Below are 18,518 nucleotides of genomic sequence, written 5' to 3'. Positions count from 1 at the left end.
ATATATATATATATATATACATATTTACACATATATATATATACACATATATATACACATATATATATATATATACATATACATATATATAAATAATTTTTTACCTCCTTTCAATGTGCATTTTTGGCTACTACGGACTTAGATTCAGGTGCGACTTATAGTCCAAAAAACACGTTTTTTCCTCACCCTGCGAGCGCCAGTATTGCTGGTCAGATCGGAAGCACGCGCCTTCCTCTGATTGGCCAGCTCCTTCAAAGAATTGACGCCATCCGAGAACATGCCGATCAGTAGCTGGAGAGGCACCACAATATCCAGCTCGGATAGCACCTGAGACCAAACACACCATAAAGACTATTTCAAAATGTCATTCTCATGCAATAAACAAGATTTTTTTTTTTTGCTTTGTCAAGATGTGGGAAAATTTTGATTACATTGATTGAAAAATAATGGCGAGGCACTGTTTAAGTGATGATCCCATCTAGTATTAAAGCTGATAAATTCCACAGAATGTAGGCTGAACTCAAGCTTCCTGTGCAGGCCATATTCAATGCTGTTTTAATCATTAGCTAAAAACTGGGCATCTAGCCCTGGTTTGGACACCCCTGTTCTAAATGAGTGCAATCAGAGCATTGTTCAAAAACTTGAAAATGAGCCATGGCGGCGAGCTCTGAGTGCATCCGGGAGGGAAGCCAAAATCTGGCTCCACTCTAACGGTGACCCAGATCCATATTGAGCAGGCCCCTGCCCAGACCTGACACTCCATGACAACCTGTTCAATTCACACGCGCCGCGAACGCAGCGGCGGGACGGCGGGAGATCGGCAGCTTACGTGCAACCACAGCAGAGCCTGCTCTTGCACGGACGCCGGGTAGCCGGAAAATCGGCAGCTGATGAAACCAAACATTTCTTCCATGGAGAAGGGAAGCGGGCACAGCTCAATGTCAAACATCTTGCTGCGTGAACAACAAGGATTTTAATCAGGCGGCGTTTGCAATCATTTCAACTTGTAATAGAAAATAGATTCTTATCAAATAAAAGAAATATGAATGGGCGTTTGTACCTAGAGAAAACCCACGCAAGCCTGGGTAGTACATGCAAACTCTACACAGGAAGTGGGATCAAACCCTCGATCGTAGAACTGCGAGGCTGACACGCTAACCATTTGTCCACCGGCCAGCCAATTCGTATACAGATGGGTTTGAAAAATATATATATATTGGAGATGAATCCTTGTTTGGTAAATGACCAGATTTTATGTTTTAAAGGGAAAGTATCCAGAGTTTGAAAGAGAGAGAAAAAATTGAAGTGATGTCCCAATTAATCTGTTAGGCAAAGTGGGACAGGGCGACTTGCTAAAGTTGGCTGCTCTAAAACAGGCGTGTGCTTACTAAAAGCTCCTCCAAACTTGGCTTTACATTTACCTGAGGACTTCCCGGAACTCTTTGAGTTGCTGGTCAGGAACCTCTGTGCGGATGGACTCCAACCACTCGGGCATGAAGCATTCCCACAGTGGCTGGCTGATGACATTGTAAGGGATCAAGCACAGGATGCGGTTCAAGCCCTCCTTTAGTTGAGTCACCGTGCTACACGACTTGTCCCAATAACCTCCCACCTGAAAAGAGAAAAAAAAGGGATTGGTGGGAAACTAGTCCAGATTGCACCACGACGATTATCCAAGTACAGCTGCAGGATGCTGGATATGGATAACAGTATTGCTACTTTGTTATTTATTTGTTTTTTTCCATGAATACGGGACTCCCCAGAAATCGTCATGAGGTCAAGGGAAGTAAGATTTAACTCTTTATTGCACATCAGAAGTCAATAGTGACCTGGCTAAACTTGTATATCAAAGTTATTCCTCAATTAACTTGTTTTTAATCATTATTCATTCAATTTGCGAGCCGTTTATCCTCCAAAAGCTTGCGAGGGTGCTGGAACCTACCCCTAACAGGGCTCAAAACCATTGAAATACAATTACATTTATACCTTGAGACAATTTGGAGTGATCAATTAGCTTCGCGTGCATGTTTTTGGGATGTGGAAGGAAACCAGGAAACCTAGAAAAAACCCAGACACACCCACAAAAAAAAAAATCCACCCGGACTTCAGCCCTCACTTTCAGAAATGGGACGTCAACGTGCTATCCACTTTTCCAGCGGGCCTTTTTAATCATTAGAAATGTGTTCATAAGTTCAACAAATGTGCCCGTTTTTTGTGACCTTACCCTGGCAAATTCGACAGGTTTGGGCAGCAGACACATGACCATGACGTCGAATCGCACGTCACACACCGTCTTTAACCACTTGGTGACAAATTGCGGTTTGAGCTTCTCCACCAAGCTCCCGACCTCGTCGTCCATCATGTAGGCGGTGGAGTGAAACCACTGGAAAACCATGCTGACCAATCGGGCCAGGCTCTCAGTGGGCGTGTTCTCGTTTGGGGTGCAAAGGCTCACCTGCGTAGAGAGAAGCAATCACGTCCGCGATAAGGTAGCCGCGAGACGGCCTTATCTAAAGCACCATGTTATTGACAGAGTACATACACACCAGGAACCAGATGCCAAACTGGCTGAGGAGGCGCTGGTCGTGCTGGTCGTCCTCCTTGTTGTCAAAATCCATGTTGTCCAGGGAATGATGGGAGGAAGAAAGGCCCATCTGCCGACGCCTGTTGAGCTCAAACTCCCGTTGTTCTGCGTGAATTTCAGCCTCCTTGAGTAGGCTGGCAAGATGAGAAACACGCTAACTTCGGATTTCCACATTGGACTATACGTTGCATTTTTGAGAGGGCATTTTTTTTGTATTTGATCAGAAACCAAGAACAAACATACAATCAAGAGTCATGATGGTATAAATGAAGAATAGCGGGCTAAATAGGCATCCGTTAACATAACAGTTTTTCAGATAACAATAGCCTAAAATGACAACATAAGAGGCTGTCGGTGGATAGAGAAGAAAAAAAAACTAAGTTCATACTTAATTTTTATAGTGCATTTGGCTATCTTAAGGATTTTTAAATCATTGATACTCAAGACTTTTAATCGTTTATAGAGCCGTATATATAAACATGAATTATATTAATCTCATCTCATTTTCTGAACCGCTTTATCTTCATTAGGGTCGCGGGGGGTGCTGGAGCCTATCCCAGCTGACTCTGGGGACACCCTGAACCCAGAAGAAAACTCACACAGGCCCGAAGAGAACATGCAAACTCCACACAGATGGACATGACCTGGTTTTGAACCCAGGACCCCGGAACTGAGGCCGACGCGTTAACCACTCGCTCCACCGGGCCGCCCATGAATTATATTTATATATATATGTATATAGTACATATTTTTTTCTTTACATTAATTTGCCCTTCCCAATTTAAATGGGTTGGACATCTATTACTGTCAAGGGCAGCAGCCATGGATGAAAAAGCATATAAGGCTACAAAAATAAAGAAATAAATCATAATTTGTGCATGAAAGAGCTAACATAATCAACCAGTTTTTACTGGCTATGTCAAAATATCAGGCCTTCGTCATGCAAAACCAGAACTACCGTGTGACCCCCCAAAAATGGGTTTGACAGTAATAAGATGAAAAATATTGTGTATATGTTGTTTAGTTCTAAATGTTCGGCTAAGGACAAATCTGTCCATCAAGTGCACATCTGTCCCAATGCTGCTTTAACAAGCTGATATCATGATGGGGAATTCAATTAACAAGATGGCAGGGATGGGAATTCACCTTATGACAGCCTCCACGGTGCAAACGAGCTCCTCAGCCCCGCACTCGCGGGTGTTGATCGGAGGAGGCGAGGTCTGGTACAGATGGGTCTCCGCCGCAGCCCCCACCTCGCTGCTGTGGTGGTTGACATGGCAACGCTTGCAGTAGCGGACAGGCCGGTTACCATGGCGCCCGCAGCAACCGGCCGAGAAGCAGGTGACCACGGCCCTCCTGACGTGAGAGCTGCAGTTCTTAGGATTCGGAACAGAAAAAAAACAAACAAACAAAGCACACGTCAATTCCCGCTCGTTGGTATCGAATTGCAAGCCTTAAAAACATAAATGCTTTTGTTGCTCATCTGTTGGAAAAGTGGAACATCTTTTTTTGGCCACTAACAGTCTTTAAGGCTTCTAAAAATAAAAAGCATGGCACGACGGAACCGTCTTAATCTGATCAGCCGCTAATCTTCCGACATTAGAAGGATGCGGCGCTGCCTATCAAATTAACATATTTGTCCTCAGACGGTGACATTTAGTTATGGCCGCACGCCATTTTCCACGTGCTCGAGATTTGGGGAAGCTGTTGGTGTGTGGCGCACTGTCTGGAAGGAAAGAAGACTCAATTAATAATGGAAACCCCCGTGTAAATCCAGGTGGGAGTCCAATGCGTTTTGGGAGACGGATGGAGGAAAGGATGCAGCATTGTGGGATGCGGATTTAAATGTTTGGGTCGAACTGGGCATCATTCTTATAATCAATATTAAAGATCTTTTTGTTGAAGACACCAGGAAGCAATCATTGTCCCTGTGTCTTATGAGCAAAAATGATTGGACTCCATTTTGGTTCATGCATGTATATATGTATATATAATAGTTGATGATTATGTAGTACATTATCCATTCTTTGGACAATTGGACGATATTCTGCGATGATTTAATGCAAAATGTGTTCTTAATTTTGAAGCAAATTGAATGCATTAAATCCTTTGATCGATTTGGTACGGAATTATGAACATGTTTAATCTAATCAGTTCTGATTTAAGCAAAGCAAGAAAAAAATACAAATCAGTGTTAATGTGTACGACAATTTAGTTGATGGAAGATAATTTTTTTTTTATGTGTTTTTTTTAACAAATATGCATATCGAATTTGTCATTATCTTGCTCAACTTGGATTTTATTGTGCTGAACAAAACAATATATTGATCCAATCATGTTACAATATTGATTGTAAAACTTCTTACCTTCTTTTGGCAAATGGCAGATATTTCCGCTGCAAGTCATTTTGAGAAAATTAGCAAATTTAAAAGCCCAAAATAAAACTAGTAAATACAATTAAAAACATTTTTTTGTGGAAGCTCCAGGATGTACGTCATATACAGTCATTCATCAGATTTACTTTCTGTTATGCAATTCTAAGAGCACATAAAACTTATATGGCATATTATCAATTTTTTTGGTTATCGATATTCATAAATTTAGAATGGCATCCATTGGACTTAATAAAAATCTGAATTGCAAATAAATAAAATTGTCCTGATTCTTGATTTTTGAAACCATAAGGTATGACAATGTCTACATATTCATTCAGGATCTTTAAATGGATGACAGACAGCATATTAAACTATATTTAATTGTAAAAAAAGACTTGCTCACCTTGGGGCAGAAGAACGTCAACCAGCCATTCAGCGTGATCTCTGAAAATAGTGGGAAATCTGTCAATTCGGTTGCATTTATATATAAAATGTATATGGAACTTTGCTTTGGATAAGGAGTTGAATGAAATAAAATAGAATTTACTTGATATTACCATTCATCGGGATTGAAATTAAATACCTTCATCCATACAAAAAATAGACAAAAGGCATCCCATTCATTTTGACTATGAGAGACCGCTTCTCCCAGTCAAAATGGATTGGATGGCATAGCTATTTTCAATATTAATATCCAATATTCAATATTTACTAATCACCACAACATGTATTTCCTGTATGTTCTCCCCGTGCTTGCGTGGGTTTTCTCCGGGTACTCCCACAACCCCAAAACATGTGTGCTAGGCTCATTTTTTGAGTCCATACATACCCGGCTATTCTCTGGCTGCACTCCTCGCATATGTAAAGAGGAGGCGGTTTGTCTCCCAGGGCAACCGAAAGAGTGGGATCTATGCACATCTGGAGAAGAAAAAAAATCCTCAATATCAATCACACATTACCAATCACTTCTACTTGCTACATCATATTTTCATCATGTCCCCCGCACTACGAGACCTCTATTTCACCCCCACTAAAGTAACACTACCACAAGACAAGTAGCCCCTCCATGCCTGGATGTGAATGGCTTCCCGCATATGGTGCCCCATGCTCCTTCCCAACCTGTGCTTGGCATATAGTGCAGCATGAATTACTGCTCCCCGCACCTCCATCCCCGAGGGCAAAGCAGGGTCACTACTTCCAATTAAGCCCGGCTCCCCCGCCTCCCCCCGACGGCTCCGAGTAATTGAAATCCGTCTCCTGTCCCTGCTCCTGCTCAGACTCTATTTGTCCATTTTGAGCATGGCTGCATAGAGGCCCACTGAGCAAATAAAAGAGAGCAACAACCAGCGGAGGCTGCTGTGCGCGTGCGTGCGTGCGTGCGTGAGTGCGTGCATGGCCATGCTGATATCATTACAGCTGCCTGCATGTCAACTGATTTATTTACCATGGAGCTCACAAAGGCAAACGCGCTGATGTGTGCGCTCAGACAATCTGCGAATATTGAAACGCAGCACATCTAAGCTAAGTTCCCTAACACCTCAAAACATAAAAACGTGGAAATACACTTAAAGTCCCGCTATCAAGAGGTTTGATACACTAGGAAATGATAGAATCTCGTCCAAAAGGGTGCAAAGACAAATGATCAGGACTCGCACGGATCCATAAGTATTAAAATTGTGCAATTTTTTTTTTATAACGCTCTGTCTCTGCATTGTAGAAACCGATGATGACGTTGTGGAAGGTAAGAATAGTGGCAGGTGGCATGTGACTCAAAAGAAAACAGTAGTTGATACCCGTTGTTTTTATCATGCGACAAGTCGGAATAAGAAATTGAAATCGTATGGCCAAGACGTATTATCCATTTTCCAGTTTAAGTAATTGAATTTCTTTGCAAGTAAAATGCTGGCCACCACAGGAGTGAAACTAAACGGATAAAAAAAAGCCTAGCTTTGCTTACGTCATTTCCGCTAAGTGATTCTGTCTTCCTGGCCAACAGCGTAACGGGATTAAAACTCAGTTTTGCACTTTTTGGGGGTTTATTATACAAAGGAAAGGATTACATGTCGCGGCTCAGTCATGACCAATCTATCAAATTCAGTAAAGTGAGGTGAGAGATGGACTTGAAGGCACATATTGACTTGAGTCACCTTGACGGCAGGTTTATTGATGGCATTGTGGCACTCAATATGCTGACAGTGAATAGGATTCCAAGCTGTTAGGAATAAATGAGAGAACCTTGGTTAGTTCAAGGACATTACAGAGCCAATATAGGAAATGGAGAAAAGATTGGACCGGTGTACTGCAATCCTCGATATTCACTGATGGCTCCAGGTGGCTTCAGGTTAGGCCAATAGTGAAACAACATCTGGACTGCCGGAGGCTTGACTTGAGATGGGCCATAAGATATGACGTAAAGAAGGTCCTACGTGCAATCAAAATGTCAAATGTATACAGTATATATCACCAGATACAATGCACACAAAGTGTTATGTAAAAAAAAAATTAAACTCAAGTGAATGTATTCCTGGTGGTAACATTTGCATGACGATGTTAACGAAATATACCTTATTTTTGCACTCATGCATGGTAGCTGTTTCATCATTCCAGAAGTAAACAAACACATGTAAATACTCTGACATGGTAGAGCAAGCATTACATTTCCATAAAGACTAGTTCAAATTTTGCAAATACCTTCCACACTTCTTGTTTGTGCTTCATGAGACATTCCAGCAATTGACAGTGATAAACTGGGAGGAAGCAAAAGTGCCAATGATGTCACGCTGTACTAGAAGAGATAAAAGTATTGGAATACGATTTATATGTTTAAGGATCTTATGAATCCCATTTGATTGGGAGCGGTTCAATTTGAATTTTAATTCATCACGACATGTCACATTCTTTGGGATAAACTAATTATATTGATATTTGTCAGCTAGGCATCCCAATACCTTTGTCCATAGTTGAATTGACAGGAAGAAGACAAGGTAGATTACCTGGATTTGTAGTGTACTGCATTGCAATCATGAGCATTGAGGAAGTGGACAGATTAACATAGGCGGGGACTCCCCCCTCCCGCCGGGTGGATCCCACTGCATTTGAGAGACAGATGATTGGTTGGGAACAACTCTGCATTTCTGTCTCCCTCTTTGCAATAACAGTTTATCCTTTTGTTCAAATATTATTGGAATCAATGCCTTAATGAGTTCCATACATGTTGATAGTGTCTAATGTAAGGTATATGATGACATCATTGCTGAGCTTTGTCAACGGCCTGTGTTAAAGATAGATGGTGGAAGGTTACCTCCTTGAAAAGTAGATCTTGGAGCAAAATAGTTGGGACACCCCGGTTGTACCTTTCCAAAAATGTGGTATGTTGGAAATGCAATCAGTGGATTGCAGTCAGGTGCTTGGCGTTTCAGCCCAACACCTATTGGTCCACCTCTTTGTCTATGGAACAAAAAGCTGCAGCCCCCAGGACCACTTTGTCCACCATTGAATTCTAATCCTAACAACAAAGTAGGTTGGCTCATTGAAAAGTAGATCTTGCAGTAAAAAAAGTGCATATTATGATCCTGCATTTTTATCTTGGCCATGATGTTGGTACTAAAGTCAATATTTCTTGAGTCACTGCTTGAAAAGGTCAGTGAACTGGATTCTCACGAGAATTGTTGATGTCTTGGGTGACCTAAATTATGAAGTTCAACGGTGCAATTTTGGATTTTTCAGAAAATATGGATCAAATAGCAACTCACCATTCATTTAAGAGGTATGTACCAATTTTTCCTTCAGGTGGAGTAAAAAAAACTCCACATATTGATTTAATATCTGAATATATTTACTGTATTTTTCGGACTATAAGTCGCAGCAGCCAAAATATACACAATGAGAAGAAAAAACATATTTATAAGTCGCATTTTGGGGAGAGCATTTTTTTTCTTTATATATACATACGTTAAAGTAACAATATTGAAATGGAAAACAATATGCTAAATAGGCATCTGTTAACATAGCAGGTTATCAGATAAGTTTAGCCTAAAAAAGATGAGAAATGACAAGTCGCACTTGAGTATTGGGGCGCAAACTACAATAAAAATGTGCGACTTATAGTCCGGAAAATAGGGTATTTAATGAGGGCATACTTACATATGGCCATAGGGAGGAAAGAGGTGCTGAGGTACTCAATGATGTCTTTGTGGAGGAAAGGGGGGAATGTGGCTAAAGTGGAGATCATAGTATAGGGCAAAGTGCTGAGAATATCATCACTGAGAAAGGGCAGAAGGCAAGTTGTTGTGTAAAATATGGACTGGCCCAGATCTGATGAGAAAGAGGAGAGGCAAAAAAGACAAAGAGAGATACACAGACACTCATTGAATGAGCTGCACGTACAGTACTGACATACTGTGTGCAGCCACATTGGTAAAAAAAAACCCTTCATCTACCAGTAGAGCAATGAAGAGATAAAAAAAAAAACTGGAATGTGGGCTTTCTTGAAAAGTTTGCGCTCAGAAAAATTGGCGCATTCTAGTCAAGATGATGGAATTTCATGCTTTCTGGGTTTCTTTAGCGGAGGTCAAAATACTCAAAGAGCACCAACTGCGAGGAAAAACCAAAAAGTAGCAATCATTCCCTGACAATGACCATTTTTTTTCTCTGTACTCTGACACTAGCATAATCGTTTCCTCCCGCTGCACATAACAAACATGCGTTCAAAAAATGACGCGTAGAAAAGAAGGCCCGAACGGCCGACGTATCCGATGGCTTATGAACGGTTAGGTGGACGGGATTCCGGTCACCCCATGCATCCCTCAAGATCCTCGTCGGGAACTCGTCTCCATCCCCGTTTACAAAAAGCGGAAGTGGCTTCATGCAGGCCGGACGGCTCGGGGTGGGGGTGTTGGGGGGGTTGGGGGGTAGTGTGTGTGATGATGACAAACAGTGGCGCACTGGGGCCTTCACTCACCATGCTGACCGTGCTGCAGCAGGGGCACCAGGTCAAGCAGGGTCACGAGGGTCACATAGAGGCCCTGATAGTCCAGAGAGGGGTACTCTGAGAGCTGAGCGTCTCGACTCTGCTGCCCCTGCCCCCCGCGGTCTGACGGGGCATCGCGCAGAACGCTGTAAAGGAGGGAGCGAGTAACTGTAGGGTTGATGGAACTGACTTGTGGTCTTAGAGATGGGGTGAGTGGGAATGGCACAGGAAAAAGACACATGGTCATGGGCACGGCCATTTTGGAAGCTTCCTGGTTCTCCTTCCTGCCTGTGCGGGACAGAATGCTGCTCCGGGGTGGGGAAGGGGGGAGGGAAGGGGGGAGGGAAAGGGGGAGGGAGGGGAGGGAGTTAGGGAGGGGGAACAAGGGAAAAAAAAGAGACAACAAAGACACAAAAAAACAGCACATTACATTGAAATGGCACTACAGAGACAGCGTAAATAGAAAAAAACAAACCCAGATAAACCCCACATAGGATGCAGTGTCTCACTATTTGACGGTATTGCCCCGCTGGCTAACTTTGATTCAATTGGTCTCGATTGGTCAGAAAAAGAAAAAAAGAACATATGAGCACATACTGCCATGATCACTGCATCTCATGCGTATCTGGTGACAAGGAGCAAAACTATAAAAAATGGCATGTTTTCAGTGGCAACCCCATACTTCTCCAAATGCAAAGGAAAAAGGGGGCGGAGCAAATGTCCGGGGGGGGGGCCCCCATCGCTGGCTGCCTTTTTTATCCAATCGGCCACGGCGACCATGCAAAGAGGCCAATGTGCGGGAGTGGAATTTGTGGGGAGGAACCAAAATAAACAAACAAAAAGAAAGAAAGAAAGAAAATAACAACTGAAAATTTCCTTGTCTTTTGTAGGGCTGTCGAGGATGGGAGTGACACCAAATTGGCTTGGGGAAAATACAGAGGTGACACTTTTGAAACATGCTTCAGCCAGTAATAAACATGCGTGTGAGTTTGGATCAAGTGCTCCTATTTCACAGCACATGTTTATTGCACCAGAGAAATAATGTCCGTATGCATACGATATGATACTGCGCCAGTATCATTAAGGAAAAATAATGAGATCCAACAGGCATATGGATTTGGGTTCTTTTTTTTAAATAAATGCCACTAGTCTACGGTAGAGGAGAAACTAGAATGACAAAGGAATAGGTCGTATCTAGGGTTGCCAACTCGCTGAAATAAAATAAGGGAGACCTCATCACTAGAGGTGAAAAGTTAGTTCTTTACTTTTTTTGTGTATGTGTGAAGTATTTTTTATTATTATTTGACTTAAACCTGCATTAATGCCTGTTTTAGTGATATAAACAATATTTATGTTATGTATTTTACTAAAAAAAAAATATACTAGAATAGTTTGTATGTATCTTGCTTGCACAATGAATATTAATCATATTTAGTATATATGAATAGGCATTATTATGCCATCCTATTAATTATATTACTACAGTAGGCCAACAAATATGTGAAAATATGTATTTATTAAGGGACGTGTTCAGTCCAAAGAGCATAAGTGCACTTTAATGTGCGTAAACATGCCGTGGATGACAGCATGTACATGAAGATGTAATCTGTTATCAAATCAAAATTTAATGTAGTTTACAAAGTCGAACATTTTCTGCAATAGCCTCCTGACTACCAGGAAAAAAAATGTCGTCCAATCACATTTATTTTGAAATTCCCCAATCTATGTGAAGTCATTGGAATACTGCAAAAGACATTTGGTATCTTTGGAAAGCTCTGAATGTCCTCTATAGAGCACAAAAGGAGTTAATGCAATTGGATGCACTGGGTGGGAGATATTTAGGTTAAAAAAATGTCCTCTACAGAGGACAAATTGGAACTACTGGTAGCCAGGAAGATATGACAGAAGTGCAATCATAAACTCTGAGGTAAACCAAAAAATTCTATGGTGCATTTTTGGTCAACATTTTGTCGTCCGTCATCTTTTGCGACAGTACCTCGACTCGTGACCTAAGGAAGAATTTAAATGACCATTCTCACATTTGTATGCGCATTGGCCACAAAGCAATACTTTTGAGTGCATATTTTGCATTCATTGTCCTACAAATCAGTCATTATTTTCCAATTCTACGATAATATGGAAATAAAGCGTGTAAGCTTTACTTTTCTTTCTGAATATGAAACGGTTGGCAACCCTAGTCGTATCAAGGGGATGATAGGTAACAATTATGTTTGTGAGCTAATGCAGGATGGACGATTGTGTTTGCTGTCCCCTGGGGAAGGTGTTGGACATATTGCATCTTAAAAGGAGAGGGGAGGGACAAAAGAAAAACTTGTTGGGTTGAGTGTGGAGCAATTAGAGCAGGGGGAGAGGGAAGGGGGGGCCAGAGAGCATTGCTCTTTTACTGCACATTCTACAACCGTTTTAGGCTAGAAATTGAAATGATCTCAACATGGTGATTCATCTTTTTGTCAAAAAGGCAGAATGGGGGGTCAATTTCAATGTTTAGACATTAAATGTTTATGTTTCAAATGCAGAAGATGACTTTTTCAATGAATCCCCTCAAAGTTGTACTGCTAAGTCATGTGCAGTGGATGAATTAAGTCAGGAGTGTCTCCATTTTTTTCTCCCATGTCCCCTTTGCAATAGGAATTAGGTAAAAAAGGACAGGTTTTTTGAAGCGTTTTTAAGGATTAACTCACTGGTTGCCATTTATTGGTGCCAATTTGATGGAATGATTACCCTCACTTGATGCCAGCTTTTGCCATTAAAATTGTTTTAATATCTATAACTGTTAATGGTAGTGAATGAGTTAAGGGCTACCAGAAAATATATATATATTTGTTTTATTTCTAATTGCTGGACAGTGGTAATATTTATATTTAAACTAATGAAACAAACTGAAAAACAAAGGGACAAAATGTCCAGTGGCTGCAAAAAAAGACAAGAAAATCCAAACCAAGATAGATTTTTATCAAATTTGATTTTTTTATGAATGTAAATGTATTTATGGTAAGCGAAATACTGATATTCTTAGTTTCCTACATTGATTGGAAACAATGGAGTCACTTTTTAGGTGACAATTTATAGCAAATATTTAAGATGAGAAATGCAACAGAATGTACATAGTCTTTATATTAAATTGATGACATTTTGATCATTTGCCGTGAGCCAATTAAAACTGTGCACCATTGTTTAGACACCCCTGAATTAAGAGAACACACCCCTCAAGAAAAAAAACAATTTTTTTCTGATGTCAAAAATTTCATTGAAACTTTCTTAACGACATTAACTATAATATTACAAATATAAAACATGACCATATGCCAACAAAGATGCACGTTTAAAAAAAGTGAATTTCAATACAGTTCAGCTCTTCCATTACAACATCTTGACATTGACTTTTATTAATATTAATTTAAGCATTTTTTTCCGGGTCATTTTTCAATAATTTCTTGCAAAAGTACCCATAATGTTATGCTAGCAAACATTTACTGCCACCTCTATTTATGAATATATTAAATTGGATTCACAACTGGGCTCCAAAATGTGAGCTCACTTATTTTGATCCTTTTTGTTCTTTTCAAGGAAGAGAAATATTTATGGTGGGCTTCATTTTTGACATGAGAAAAGCATCTTATTTGAACAAGGGTGTGTTCACTTTCTCTATCCACTGCACAGGTTGATCACAGAATCAGGTCAATACACACATTGTATACCTCTGACTTTTCCACTGATTGAACTGAATTGAATTGAATCATGAACAACACACAGACACTCGCACGCATACACTGGACCAGTACACACAGACACAGACGTACTACGTGTGTCTACACACTCACACACACACACACGGAAAAGTACAAACATATACACATAAAACACATGTAGAAATGCACTGATACAGACACGGAACATTGACTGTCAAACCCTAAATTGTCCATTAAAAATATATATACATGTTGCTGTCATTGAATGCTTAATCATACTTTTTTTCCTGATATAATGGTCAGATAATACTAAAAAAATGGAATATGAAAAATGGGATATGTGGCTGTGCAACCTTTTTTGGTGGGAAGGGCGGAGCTTATCAGGAAAAGGACTGTGGGTCTTTTATTGTTATTTTTTTAATTTTTTTATGACTTCAGCAGATAAATGGAGAATCCTAAATAAATTTAGAGATTATTTCCCTTTAGTAATTCTGTGAGCAGAATGCGTATGTAAAATGTGTTTAAAGAATGCAAGCATGTGTGTTAAGAAAAAATTAAAAAATGTAAAAAAAATAAGAAAATAAAAAAACAGAATATTTGTTATTCAGAGAATCAAAAAGAAGATTTGGACAATTTTATGTATTTAAATGATCTATCCTCTATCAAAAAAGCTATCAATAGACTAATCCATTAATTTTGGCAGCCATATTTGGCCCTCCTTTTTAAACTCTAATGACAATGTGACAAAAATGTCTAACAAACTGCCCTAAAACAACTTTGCAAAATGTTTTGCAACTCCAAACTGAATCAAAATAGCCGAAAAAAACATAACATTTGACACATTTTAGGTAGCATGCCATGAAAACAGGCTTTAAAACCATTCCGCATTACCAAAGGGAAATAATCTACCAAACAGAGGTGTTTATATGATCCTCTTTTGAAGAGTTCAGTAATCCCTCCATTTGATAAATGAGCCCATATTTCAAGACTCCACCAGTTTCTATGCGAGATTAAACGAGCCAACCAGATTAAATCTAAAATGGCTGCCCGTTGGAGGAGGAAGATCTACCTCCTCTTTCCGTCTCACCCGTGGGAGCGTGCTGACCCCACAACTTTGGAATAGCCTTCCTCGGGCCCCTCGGGGAGGGCCACATGAGGGAAGCAGCCATCTTGAATCAATAAACATCCTGGAGCTCCACCTCAGCTGTTTTCACATTTAAAGCGCTCTTGTATTTTAACCGCTAAGAGGGGCGTCAGACTTATCTTGTTTCGGGGGCCAACTAGATCTCGTGTTTATTTTTGGCCCAAAAAAGTTAACCTACTGGCCGCCATTGATAGCGTTAGACGTGCAATCCATTTTAACTGGGAGGGGGCAAATGTTAACCCTGATCATTCACAGCGATTGTTCATGATTATGCTTACCTGTCAATTTATATGTTTTCCCGTATTTTATATATTTTTTTATCATTTCAAATTGTGTACGGCGTAAACAACTTTTCTACGGGAGTTTTTTAAAGATTTTTTTTGTAAAAGCAATCTCGTTTTACCCATTTTGGCTCTAATCCAGATCGTCTCAGTCAAAAACGTCATTGTCAACCACTAATATTGTCATGCTTTAAGTATGATATTCCCCAAATATAGCGGGTCAGCAAGCAATGTAATCAGACAGTCAAGCTGTCAGCGTCATACAGCGACATCCACAGAATTTGGAATTTAGTGCATACTGATTGGGCACCTCGTCCATTTTGGAGAAAATTTTAGGCTTTTAAGTGCGCCTTATGTGAGTACATATGTGCTACGTTGCATTTGTACGTTTTTTTTATCACTTAATAAGGGGAATTGGAATCATTAATAACGGGAGCAATTGGCCGAGGTTGACAGGGATGAATATGTATTGTCCCTTTATTCAATAAATCAAACTCAATCTCAAGATTGGACATGTATCGTTGTCAACGGCAGGGAATGGGTTAAATTTTGATAATTTCCTTGTTATTTGGTTCTTCGGGAATTTCCAGGCTGCTTCTGATTCATTGGTTTATTTCTGCTGATTTTGGGGCATTTCCAGCTGACTTTTTGTTGGGTTCGGGGATTTTAAGGTTCCTTGTTAATTTATTGGATGCCATTGATGGCGCCAAAATTAATTAAAATTGATCTAAATGCAGCAGTCGATCACACAACTCACAAATATCTGATTTGACGGTGCCCGTGTAGAATAAATAAAAGAATTAGATTTTGTTTGTACAGTGTGAACGAGCTGCAAAGAACTAACCCGTGGCCCGAATTGGACCCCTTAGTGGGACACTTCCAGCTCGCAGGCCCTATGTTTGACACCACTGCTCTACAGTGATGGTCTCTTTTTTATTTTTTATTTTTTTACTTTGCTCCTTGATTATTCTATATCATTTATGTATCGGTGTCCGAAAAAAAAGTGTGATGAAAAACACTATCCTCCCAAAAGAAACAATCTTATCTGACCATGTAGAAGTCTAGATAGCAGGCATTTTGAAAATGTGTTACCTGTTTGTTCCAGAGCAGTGTAGTACTTACCTGAGCAGGGTTTGAGAAAAGTATTTCAGTGTGTTTGCAATGTCAGTTCCGGAGGGCACGGGATAAATATTGTGCTGCACCCGGTTGTGATACTCTTGCAAGTATCGTATCTTAGAAGCAACTATAGACAAGATAAAAAGCACAGCGACAAAGCGGATTAACCATTAGAGACGCAAACATGAGATGCACAAAAAGTAGACTTGTCACAGAAAACCAAAATTGTGCTACTTTGCGTCCAAAAAAAAGCCAAGAATCAATTTTAATGTGTATTTTAATGTTGATTTGGGGGCATTTACATCTTATTTAAAGAAAATACACTGGAAGTGACCTGGAAAAGCCTCAAAATCAACAGAAAGCAACCAAAAATTAACACGAAATAACATGAAATTCCCTAAAATTAACTAATTGGCTGCCTTTGATGGCTACAAACATCCAATCTGCTTAAAGTGGGACATAGATTGGACATCTACTAATAATAAATTCATTTCAATTCACTGCATTATGTTAAAAAGAGAATATTTACCTTGTTACGAGATGGTCACGCTCATTAGTTAGTTGAATATTGTAGAATTATTTTGATCATTTTTGCATCGTGAGCCTTGTATCACAAATGCTATCTTATCATTCCCACCTCTACCTTTAAAGGATTTTTTAAAATAATCATTCAAAATGTGATTTTGCTCATGTCCGAGCAACACAGATGTTCCAGTTACCAAATTAAAAAGCGAATGTTATTCCAGTGCCCTCAAGCCCTCTTCAAGTGACCTTTTAAGCTATTTCTATGAGGTTAAAAGAGGCCCAAGGGGATGCGCTTGCCTCATGCTTTATACAAGCCAGCCTGTACAAAAGGATGTTGGTTCAAGGAAAGTAAATTTACTCAAGGACAAACGCTTACAGCTATTTAATTATCTTTAAGGAAGCAATGTAGCCATGAGCTAAGTCAGAATTGGTTTGGTATCGTCTCGGTTGACTCCGTTTTGTTCTCATTGTTTTTCTACTGCGTGGATTTAAAGTCAGACAGTCGTATCCAATGGAATAATAGGAATTCTTCAGATTAGGGGTGGAATTAAACAGATTTTTCTTCCTCACACTCCTTCACGAGTGTAAATAACCAATCTGGAATTCTGTGATTTCCAAGGATAAGTGATGTTAAAAAATGAATGGATGAATAAAAATAAACACACATCGTTGGCAGAGATCACAGCATCCTCGGCGCAACTTTGAAACGTTGAAAACAAACAAAGTTTGTCAATGACAACAACCGCATGATGGAATCAAGTGCAGATGAGAACAACAACACTCAGCAAGATGGAAAAATACAGGCTTTTTTTTCCACCTGTTCACAAGCAAGAAGGGGGAGAAAGCCTGCCACGAGACGGATCCCGGCATAATAATGAGCAATCTCCGTGCCTCCATATTTCTCAGGGTAGAAATCCCCTGAATCGACCTTGACGGAAAGGTCTCCAAATTCTCCGCGTTTGAATTTCATTTGTAGCTGTCCATTAAAAAAATCTAAAGAAATCTGTGTCTGCTTCTTTTAAGGTGCAGAGAAATGCGGAGGAGGAGCGAGGAAGAAGGGGACACACACCAACACACACCAACACACACACTAACACACACACACGGACACCCACAACCAGTCTTTTTAGCCTTCCACTGCAGTGTGAGGACGTGTTGAAGCTGCCTTGGCAACCGAGCTCTCATCATCACCAAGGACAGCTCCCCTCTCTCTCCAATCCAACATTACAAATATATATAGAGATTGGGAAAAATAGACATGTAACACGACACAAACGACCAGATGTACTCACACTGCTCTGCCTTGGTGGACATTGCGGAGACACTTGTGGAGACATAAAAGCCACGCTGTCAATTTGTTTTGGAGATTTTTTTTACACCCTCTTCAGTGTTCTGTATGTCCCTCACTGGTGGAAAAGTGAACACACTCTCTCTCTCCTTCCTCTCTCTCTCTCTCTTACTCTCTCTCTCTTTCTCTCTCTGCTTGATCGTACCACTGCTTGCGATGGATTTGTGCACTATTTCTGTTCCGCCGTCCCCCACGCGGGGCTTTCAGTCAAATTAAAAAAGCGAGAATTAATGCTGCAATCGTTATTGTCGGTGGTATTCTTTAATTTATTTGCTTTAAAGGGGGGAAAACAGATGGGAAAAAAACATACCTTTCCAAATGGACTCCTCCTGCTTTGACAAAATGACAGGAAATGCAACCAATATTGCCTTAAGAACTGTGTTGAGACGTAGATGACTTTGAGTAGTGATTATTTTTATTATTATTTTTGATTGCTTTATTTTATTTGGGTTGTCTGTGTGCGAAT

The 18,518-nt window shown here is 40.2% G+C and overlaps 1 protein-coding gene and 1 long non-coding RNA gene across 11 annotated transcripts in view; one reads left to right on the top strand and one right to left on the bottom strand.

The window, feature by feature from the left end:
* unc79 (unc-79 homolog, NALCN channel complex subunit) overlaps positions 1 to 18,132 on the bottom strand; it is a 38,446-nt gene extending 20,314 nt beyond the window's left edge. For 2 of the 8 annotated variants that reach the window (XM_077621118.1, XM_077621119.1), the window contains exons 1-17: positions 17,997 to 18,132; positions 16,186 to 16,306; positions 9,920 to 10,233; positions 9,103 to 9,273; positions 7,953 to 8,048; positions 7,651 to 7,706; positions 7,252 to 7,381; positions 7,107 to 7,171; positions 5,789 to 5,877; positions 5,363 to 5,403; positions 4,951 to 4,979; positions 3,731 to 3,960; positions 2,547 to 2,718; positions 2,225 to 2,455; positions 1,422 to 1,612; positions 830 to 953; positions 187 to 327 (exon numbers count right to left, since the gene is read on the bottom strand). In XM_077621118.1, coding sequence (XP_077477244.1) covers positions 187 to 327; positions 830 to 953; positions 1,422 to 1,612; positions 2,225 to 2,455; positions 2,547 to 2,718; positions 3,731 to 3,960; positions 4,951 to 4,979; positions 5,363 to 5,403; positions 5,789 to 5,877; positions 7,107 to 7,171; positions 7,252 to 7,381; positions 7,651 to 7,706; positions 7,953 to 8,048; positions 9,103 to 9,273; positions 9,920 to 10,233; positions 16,186 to 16,306; positions 17,997 to 18,018 — 2,223 coding nt within the window. In that variant the 5' untranslated portion in view covers positions 18,019 to 18,132. Of the gene's footprint in view, positions 1 to 186; positions 328 to 829; positions 954 to 1,421; positions 1,613 to 2,224; positions 2,456 to 2,546; positions 2,719 to 3,730; positions 3,961 to 4,950; positions 4,980 to 5,362; positions 5,404 to 5,788; positions 5,878 to 7,106; positions 7,172 to 7,251; positions 7,382 to 7,523; positions 7,550 to 7,650; positions 7,745 to 7,952; positions 8,839 to 9,102; positions 9,412 to 9,919; positions 10,234 to 16,185; positions 16,307 to 17,996 lie in introns of those variants that run through there. The other 6 variants (XM_077621121.1, XM_077621122.1, XM_077621125.1 and 3 more) reach the window with 6 other exon arrangements.
* Positions 8,074 to 18,297, top strand: LOC144089897 (uncharacterized). Of its 3 annotated transcripts, none has more exons than XR_013305220.1 (3): positions 8,085 to 8,725; positions 10,819 to 10,911; positions 17,728 to 18,297. It is a non-coding gene; the product is annotated as an uncharacterized LOC144089897 (long non-coding RNA). The 3 variants fall into 3 exon arrangements; XR_013305218.1 differs by having other exon boundaries at positions 8,089 to 8,725; positions 10,819 to 10,868; XR_013305219.1 differs by lacking the exon at positions 10,819 to 10,911 and having other exon boundaries at positions 8,074 to 8,725.
* Positions 18,298 to 18,518: the final 221 nt, after the last annotated feature.

The sequence above is a fragment of the Stigmatopora argus genome, chromosome 15, assembly GCF_051989625.1.
Source record: "Stigmatopora argus isolate UIUO_Sarg chromosome 15, RoL_Sarg_1.0, whole genome shotgun sequence".
NCBI lineage: Eukaryota > Metazoa > Chordata > Actinopteri > Syngnathiformes > Syngnathidae > Stigmatopora > Stigmatopora argus.
Note: the sequence above shows the minus strand (reverse complement) of the source record. Positions and strands in the feature narration are given on the sequence as shown.